This window comes from Poecilia reticulata, linkage group LG16 (assembly GCF_000633615.1).
Source record: "Poecilia reticulata strain Guanapo linkage group LG16, Guppy_female_1.0+MT, whole genome shotgun sequence".
Lineage (NCBI taxonomy): Eukaryota > Metazoa > Chordata > Actinopteri > Cyprinodontiformes > Poeciliidae > Poecilia > Poecilia reticulata.
This window is the reverse complement of record NC_024346.1, coordinates 23,152,067-23,160,892: the sequence shown is the minus strand read 5'-3', so window position 1 is coordinate 23,160,892 and position 8,826 is coordinate 23,152,067. Positions and strand designations below refer to the sequence as shown.

Genomic DNA, 8,826 nt, shown 5'->3' with positions numbered 1-8,826 from the left:
ATGCCTATACTGTCTGTCTATGTGAGGCGATTATGAGCTGTAATTTGAAGTTACAAATTTAGGCTATAACCTGACCTGGTTCTTTGGTGCGTGTGTGGTGTGTGTGCATGTGTGTGTGTATGCGTGCGTGTGTGTGTGTGTGTGGTGGGGTTAGTGAGGGCAGTGCATGTGTGTGTGTGTGTGTGTGGTGGGGTTAGTGAGGGTGGTGTTTAGAGTGTCACTCATGTCTAGTTTGTTAGTTATAAAAACGTTCATCAGTAATTGTAGAAATATACGCTTACATTGACTTTAGGATGCTGTACATTGGGCTACTTATCAGATGTTGTGAGTTTTTCCATCATGGGCTACATAATAGTAGCCCAAAGATTGCAGCATGAGTCCTGCTTTATTTTCTCCTCATTGCTCCTTCTCTAAGGTGTTGGCCATCCTTAATCAGTTTTTGTTGATGTGTGATTGTTGCCAGTTTTAAATGTTACGGTTATGTAATCGTGCAGCCGTGTGCATGTGAGCAGATAACAAACCTAGAGAAAGACAAAGAATCATTTTGTCCATAACAGAGTGTTCCTTATAAATTTATTATATTTTTGGTCTATAAAATCAGAAGGTTCATAGTTTATTGTGACTATGAAGTTGTCTTTTTTTATTTTTTACAATGAAACGTCAGGGCTTTTATTTGTTTTTCTTTATACCTGCCATATGTTTGTCCTTAACTTGATCTTTGTTAGAACATTAGCTGCACTTTACACCAAACTAACTTTTTGCCACATAAAAGAGATGGTTTTTGTTGAGTAACAGCTGAATATGTAATCACATCTTGCCTAAAAAAAGACAAAGAAAAGATAAAATAATCATTTTGTCCATAACGGAGTGCTCCTTTTACATTTCTTGTAACATTTTTGGTCTATAAAGTCACAAGATTCATAGTTTCTTTTAAAAAGGACATTTTAGTTCCGTTTGTCCTTTTAAATTTTTTACAATGTAACATCAGGACTTTTTTGTTTGTTTTTTCTACATGCTGTATGTTTGTCCTTAACTTGAAGTTTGTTAGCACATTAGCTCCACTTTACACCAAACTAACTTCTAGCCACGTGAAAGAGATGTTCTTTTTCAAGTAAAGGCTGAATATGTAATCACATCTCTAATTAGTCAAATCGCAGATTGTTAAATTGAACATTTGCACATTTTAATGTGTGTTTTTGGCCATCTTGGAAATATGGCAATGTTCACAGAGCAAGCTGTGTATTGCAAAAAAAGATAGAGAGAAAAAAATAAAACAGTTTTCAAAAATAAAGTATTGAAATACTTTGTTTCACTCTACTGAACATGTGTGATTGCGTATCTCCAGTGATAACTTTGGAAAGCAAAAATACCTTTACTGTACATTTAAAATATTTCTTTTGTTGTACTTTTTAGCAACACAAATGCCTAAACAGTGACCTGTCTCGCCATTTTGGATGTCCAAGTTACAACACGGGTCATACTGTCCCAATTCTAAAATTTTTCCACGCTTGTAACCTGCGCACTCGAACCTTTATGTGCACTTTGACTGAGTCCACACTTCGTAGAGGGGATGGGGTGAAGCCTGAGTGAATCATTCTCAGGTTTTGCCACGTTGAGTTTATTGAATGTTTTCATAATTCTTAAAGACATGAATTTCACACACCTGTAACTCTGCCATGTTTTATTCTGTTATTCGTTGAAATTTAGAGGAATCCTGTAAATCCTACGTTCACACTGCTCTTTACTTTGTCATGAAAATATTTGGACTGAAACGGATTGACTGAACAAACAGCAATAAAAACTGCTAGATGTACAAAGAGCCTTGAGAACCGTGGATCAGACGCTAGGGGCGGCTCTGCCAGCCTGGCAGAGATTGGTGTCCGTCCTGTGATTTTTCAGATCAGTGTCCGTCCTGTGATTGGTGGCTTTCTGTCCAGCAGGAAGTATGAACAGAGTTTAAAAGATGCTGCAGTACTGCAGATATTCACATGAAGCTGGACCAGCAAATGGCTCTGCTGAAGGTTCTGCTGCTGCTGCTGCTGCTGGGGCTTTGTGAGTCAGACACAATGGACACATTGGACACACTGGAGACACTTCCACTCCCTTTGAATGCTGTGAATTATGTTTATCTGTGTTTTATTTTATTTCTTTTATTATAAAGCTGTCGTGTTGGTTCCTTATTTCTACTGTGTGGATTTAATTTGCTAAAAACAGCAACTTTCTTCTCCAGGTTTTGCAGTGAGCTCAGTGTCTCTGCAGAAGAGAGTCATTGGAGGTGAGAACTGTAAAGACGATGAGCGTCAGTATCATGTGAAAATCCGTGCTTATTTTCAAATATACAGTGAGATTTGTGGAGGATCTCTGATCAGTGATCAGTGGGTTCTGACTGCCGCTCACTGCTGGGTGTCAGACCTAGGATGGTGAGTGAGGAAAGGTTTTACTGAAAAATCACCAATAACTCTTATTGTTTCTTAAATAATTGCGTTTTATTTGCCTAAGGGTTGTTGAGGCACATGTAGGAGTTCATCCTAAAAGTGCTCAAACGGAGATTTATACAATCATTCAACATGTGAATTACAGAGACGGCAACGATCGTGAACATGGTATCATGCTCCTGAAGCTGCCACGCAAAACAACAACCCAGCCAATCAAACTACCAGACTGTCCAGATACTCTCCTACTGCAAGTTTTATCTTCTCAAATTTCAGATTTTGGTTCTGAATCTGCAAGATGAGGCAAAGTCCATGCAGGAAAATATTTGAGCTCTGGTCTCCCAGAGTTAGTTGTTTTTCTTAATGTGATTAATTTTTTTAGTTTTGTTTTTCTTGTGTTTCAGCGGCACCAAGGTTCAGATTGCAGGTTATGGACCAATAGCACATGGCCTTCTTAACATAAGATGTGAGATGAATGTTCATTGTTTTTGTTATTACCTCAAAATGATTCAGATGATTCAGATCACTTTTTAGACTCTCTGCTGAAGCTGAACTTGGCAAGCTTGTTGAAAATTTGATCATCAAAAATTGAAACTGAAGCTGAAATAGGAAGTTCTGACACACATTACAAGTCCCTCCCCTGTAAAGTGAGCAGGGTGTACATGTGTATTGATTGGCAGCACTAAGACCCTCCCCTATCTCTGATTGGTTGTTTTTGACCTGGAGTTGTGTATTTCTGCAGACAGGTAAGACAACAGGGAGGAGGTGGAGATCAAGCTTTTCATAGATTATCTGTCTCATATTTACTATGTGGACATAGTGACACTTTTTATAAAAATGTAAAGAAAATACATTTCATACAAGTAACACACTGCAGTTTAATAACCACATTTAACAAGCGATATTCTGAGCAAAATGTTTTAACATTTAAACTTGCGTGTTTATGCTACTTTTTCTCTACAGTTCTTGCTAATACACAAGATCTTCAGTGTGCAGACATTAAGATTGATAAATATGAAAAGTTGGAAAAGATACTGGCAAGAGACAAGGACTTTCAGTACAGTTACCAGAAGTGGTACAGTGTGAGAAGCTCCAAGAAGGACGTAGCTTACGTACGTCAGTCTTTAAACCATTTTCTGCACAAAAAATAGACGGTGTCTATTTTACTGTATAAATCACAGCAGAAAAACAATTAAAAGCTTTATGTTTGTGACAGGGTGACTCTGGTGGAGGATTTGTGTTCAAGAACAGGCTGTATGGTGTTTTAGTCTTCCTAGGTGATCCAACATATGCGTTCAGTGCACCAAATGGCTTCTTGGATGTCTGTGGCTACAAGAAGTGGATACATGACACAATTAATCCACTAAAAATAAGCTCAGTGTGAACTGTGACTAAATGTTCCCAGGATCATAAAATTACAAAGTTCAAGTTAATCTTTAAATTTCAGTTTTCAGTTGATTCATTTTCTGATTTACAGCTGAATTATTGCAGCATTAAAGTTATTGTGTACAAGTTGATCTGTGATATCTTATTTCTCAATAAGTGAAGCTGCTGTTTGTAATAATCAGTAACAATGTCCACTGTCACATGACTAGACAATAATTGGCTGTTATCTGATCAGATTGTGTCTCTTGTGCTTATGTCTTATTTGTGAAGAAAATAGATTTTAAAATACTGAACACATTTTGAACTTTAAAGGCAGTTAAACTCTCCATTAAAGGGACCAAAACTAAAAAAAACCTGTGGGCTTCCATCAAGCGTTTTAGAAAACAATGTTGTCATTTTTACACCATCTGTTATTAGATGTATTCTGGTGAATTCTGACGGTTTTGAATAAAATATTCCAAATAATAACTTGAATTTCGGAAACCTTTCAAGAACAGAAATGGGAACCTTTTCATAAATCAGAGATTCTGGGTCTCGATGAAAGGGTGATTGATATTATAATATATTTAATAAAATTAAACAATAAAAAGACTTTGGCTCTATTAAAAAAAGGGAATACAGAATTATAATTATATTCCGTAACACTTTATTTGAAGGGGTGTGCATAAGACTGACATGACACTCATAAACATGACATAACACCTGTCATGAACATAAAGAAGTCTTTATGAATGTTTATGACAGTTGTCATAAAGTTTCATTCTGTAAATAATGACACTTTTAATGCAAAGTTGCTCTAAAAGTTGCATTAAAAGTGCCAACTTTTAATGCAACTTTTAATCAATTTTGTAAAATATGATAATTTAATGCAAAGTTGGCACCAAAAGAACTTGTTTGGGCTACACACACAAGGTTGGAAGTTGTTTTTCCTGCAGCTGCATGGGAACCAGACGATCTCTTCCATGTTTGGGATCCTTATCCTATGTGTTGACTCTGCCCGTTAGAGCTTTTCATTCGAAACTGCTTCATTATAGATTGTCTTCTAAGCTTTCTGTATTGCACACAATATACAAATAAACCTGATTGCGTGATTTCACCTGACAGTGCTTAGTAATAAATTTGTTTCCACAACAATTTGGCGCTGTGACCCAGATCCCTCAACTGGACATACGAGGATATCAACGAGCAGCGTTTGTTGCCGACCTGAACACTGGGATTCAGCCTCAAATCTCGATTAGGACTTAAGAAAGAAGAGGGCTGCTGGTCTTCTCCACGGCTCCAGTACTGGGATCAACAAACTTAGTCAACTGATTACCTCACTGTTAATTGGTGAGGTTAGTAAATTAACTTAAGTTAAAAAAAGGCCTACATCGCCTCCAGGCACTGAAGTGTTTGCTGATTGTAATTTTTTTCACTCCAGAGAACTGATGAAACATTTGCATTAAGGGGACTACTGTCGGGTCTCCTGTTGGACATTCGGACTGAAACTGTGTGAGACTGAGCTTTAACGACCTCCGCTGGCATGCTGTCCAGTATCAGCGTAGAGAAAGAAAAGACAGACAATATGGAAACAACATGGACATTGACTGAGGAACAGTCTGGACAGCCCAAAGAACCAACACCAGAACCAGTTGGACTGACAGGGAGTCGGAAGATGGAGGCCGGGGAGGATTACGCTGCGGCGAGAGGGAGCGAGAAGTGAAAAGACATATGAGATAAGTTACACACACACACACACACACACACACACACACACACACACACACACACACACACACACACACACACACACACACAAGAAAATGTGTCTCACATGTGCGCACAAATATACATTTATATATACATTTAAAAAGCCCTTGCACTTTCAAACACTCAAACATGCACAAAAGAAAGTTACCAGCAAATACATTCCTTTGTCATACTGAGCTAATTGAAATTTAATTGTAACTACATACTGGAATCTGTCACTGTGAAGCTCTTACGTTCAGGATCACTTTTGAAAACGGAGTATAATTACAGGAATAATAATTCTAGTTTTGGTTAGACGTAAGCCACAAGTGGCTAAAAGGGACATTTATTAAAAATTTTCTTGAAATTGTTACATAACACAAACTCAAATGTTTCTTTTTTCCAATCTCACCTACTTGTCCATGCTACTCAGGTCTGTTGTGCAGTTTTGTTGCTGATGATTTTTTTTTTTTTTTGTATCTGTAGCATCTGCAGTAGTTGCTAAATGCTGCAATCTTGCCAAAAATGTTACATTTTATTGTACGCTTACGGTGAACAAGTAGTTACTGAATAGTTTTGTGCTTAAAACTATTCAGTAACAGTATTCATTGGTTTATTGCCACTAATATGAAAAAAAAAATACTCTGCTGCTTTCGCAGAATATAAAGAAATGTTTTCAAACTGAATGTTTCATATCTAGTTTGAGGCTGGTGCTTTAAGACATTTAGACAAAGAGGAGTTTAAATAAAACGGATCACTTTTCAGTTTTACTTTCATCAATAACAGCTGACTCAGCACAGAATGCTGCACGACTTCTGATTGTAAGTTGAATGTTAAAGCCTGCTGATTAAATGCTACTGCATGATGGGGACAGTGTAACATAATGGCCTCTTTTTTACTACAGATAGTAAATCTTTGTGATGGTCCCTACAGAGTAATACCTCCATATTCAGCAGTAGGAAACGTGAAGGAAACTGTTTTTACTGATTCTTCTTTTCAAGTTAACAAGCACAGAGCATGACATATTTCTGTTAACAAGGGAAACTCAATCCCCCTCTTCCAGCCTCCTGTCCCACCTCTGATTGCCCCTCTCCAGTTAAAAGCCACAAGGGTATGAGGCAGAAGTTGTTGCTGTGTAGATTGAAAGCCATTGAGTTAAGCTTGTTGGGTTTAATGGAGCAGGGAGGTGGCAGTGGAAATAACAGTCGAGCTTGAGCCGAGCTACAATTCAGTGCGGTACCACAGGTACAAGGAAAACGACTTTTTATTGTGGAACACTTTTGTATCACTTTACCTATGACATCCATTTGTTGTTTTCTAATAAATACTATTCCTTTGTTGCTGTTGTTTTTGAGGTTTTGAGGTACAGTTGTATGGAGAAAAGAGGAAAAAGAATTTTACTGAATAGTTTCTTATAGACTGTGCCATAATTTCACAGCGGTTTTTTTTTTTAAAGCATGTGTAATTTCTCCTGGTAGTCTAAAAGGGTTAAATGCTTAAAAGGACTTCTCAGTTAAATGTACAACACAAGCATAAATACATATATATGCATATAAATTGCGCAGGTATTTTGTTAATGCAAATTGCCCTTCACCAATTGACCCATTGATTATCATCGGGATATGTCATTGTTGGTGTTATGATGATACCAATCCCTTCTGTTCACATCTCCTTAGTTCTTTTCCTTTCCTGACCACTTTGAGATGAAGGTCTTCTATCTGAGAAAGGTGCATATTACTCTGCTTATACTAATGCAAAAACCTATGCACCTTTATGAGAGCTTCTCATAAATCATACATATATTTCTAATGAGGCTATTGACAGGAATTTAACACAAGCTTTGGGTAACAACCCAATATAACCCACATACAAAGAAACCACAGCAAATTACTCCATACATTTTGCGTAATAAAGCAGAATAAGACATGGAAAAAAATACTGAACACGCTTACTGAAATGTATTCCGTACTTAGAAGAAAAGCCTTTTATTGGTGAGGGAAACTTTAAAAGGATTTGGAAGCTTAGCACCAAATTTTGACCCATTCTTTTACACAAATTGTCTTTAAGTGCTAAAACCTATGCAGGGTTTCTTCTTTGTACTCTGATCTTCAGTTCTTTCTATAGTTTTTCAACTGGAATCAAGTCAGGTTGCTGACTGGGCAGCCTTATTTTTATTTCTTTTTGTCTTAGTGGGTATATTGTCTTGCTGAAATGCCCGTCCGTGTTTCCTCTTCAGAAGTTCCTTGTACAATAGATAAAGTCTGTCAGAACCACTTACTGAAAGACAGCAGCACACCGTGATGGACCCACCTCCAAGCTTCACTAATGGCATAGCATTTTTTTTAAACAATATACAGTGGTACTCCTTCACAAGTCAAGTGTGAAATGACATCCAAAGAGGTATTTTTTTGTTGTTGTATTTTTGTCTCATCCAACTACATTATATTTCACCAGTATATCATTGACTTTTTGGCATTAAGTTTCAAATAAGCTTCAAAATGCTTTTTCTCCAGTAATGGACTCTTGTGTGCACAGGGACCACATTATGATGGAGTGCATTAGTTATTATTTTCACTGGAATCAGACTTTGCCCAGCTGATTCCAGTTCTCTCTGTGAGTGGCCATTGCCTTTTGGACAACTCCTGTGATTGTTTTTTTTTTTTTTTTACTGTTCTGTTCTGTCAGAAACCTTGCATAGAGCGCCACTCCGTGACTGGTTTCTGTTGAAATTATGATCTTTCCACTTACAAATTGTGGCCCCTATGGTGCTCCCTGGAACATTCACAAGGTTTGAATTCTGTTTGTACCAATTGTGGCTGTGCAGGTCTTGATATAGCCATTTACCTTTTCCCATTATGAGACAATTCTTGATCATGGTATGTCTTTTTATATGCTCTTAGTTACGACAAAAACAGGTGTGAATTTCCACTAACGGAATATTGACCTGCTTTATCTATTTGTTTTAATTCTTATGCCTTTTAGTACCTCATTTTCATAATGTTTTCAATAATTTTTTTATTGTACTGCATTGGACAAAATTAATGAATTTACACACACACACACATATATATATATATATATATATAAAATTCCCTTCTCGCCCTCCGCGGGTGGTCTGTTTCATCCTCTGAGCTCGGGTCCTCTACCAGAGGCCTGGGAGCTTGAGGGTTCTGCGCAGTATCTTGGCTGTGCCTAGAACTGCACATTTCTGGACTGAGATGTCTGATGTTGTTCCTGGGATCTGTTTGAGCCACTGCTCCAGTTTGGGGGTGACTGCCCC

At 37.5% G+C, this 8,826-nt stretch overlaps 2 protein-coding genes across 3 annotated transcripts in view; both read left to right on the top strand.

Moving 5' to 3' along the window:
* Nucleotides 1-1,986: 1,986 nt before the first annotated feature.
* Nucleotides 1,987-4,283, top strand: LOC103478358 (kallikrein-11-like). 2 transcript variants are annotated; one of them, XM_017309586.1, is made up of 6 exons: nt 2,007-2,052; nt 2,231-2,420; nt 2,500-2,682; nt 2,837-2,898; nt 3,396-3,544; nt 3,649-3,824. In XM_017309586.1, the coding sequence occupies exons 1-6, from the start codon at nt 2,007-2,009 to the stop codon at nt 3,814-3,816; spliced, it is 798 nt and encodes a 265-aa protein (XP_017165075.1). In that variant the 3' UTR covers nt 3,817-3,824. The 2 variants fall into 2 exon arrangements, 1 of the variants encoding a protein (XP_017165075.1); XR_001777428.1 differs by lacking the exons at nt 2,500-2,682; nt 2,837-2,898 and having other exon boundaries at nt 1,987-2,052; nt 3,649-4,283.
* Nucleotides 4,284-5,833: 1,550 nt separating this feature from the next.
* Nucleotides 5,834-8,826, top strand: part of LOC103478357 (RNA-binding motif, single-stranded-interacting protein 3) — a 170,591-nt gene continuing 167,598 nt past the window's right edge. Inside the window, exon 1 of the mRNA XM_008432136.2 lies at nt 5,834-7,273. Within this exon, the coding sequence (XP_008430358.1) occupies nt 7,250-7,273 (24 nt within the window). The 5' untranslated portion in view covers nt 5,834-7,249. The remainder of the gene's footprint in view (nt 7,274-8,826) is intronic.

Bases quoted from the DNA above. Each gene is read 5' to 3' on its own strand.
- LOC103478358 (XM_017309586.1), top strand. From the start codon at position 2,007: ATGGCTCTGCTGAAGGTTCTGCTGCTGCTGCTGCTGCTGGGGCTTT. The intron at 2,421-2,499 runs GTGAGTGAGGAA...TATTTGCCTAAG, and splicing joins TGGGTGTCAGACCTAGGATG to GGTTGTTGAGGCACATGTAG. The intron at 2,683-2,836 runs GCAAGTTTTATC...CTTGTGTTTCAG, and splicing joins TGTCCAGATACTCTCCTACT to CGGCACCAAGGTTCAGATTG.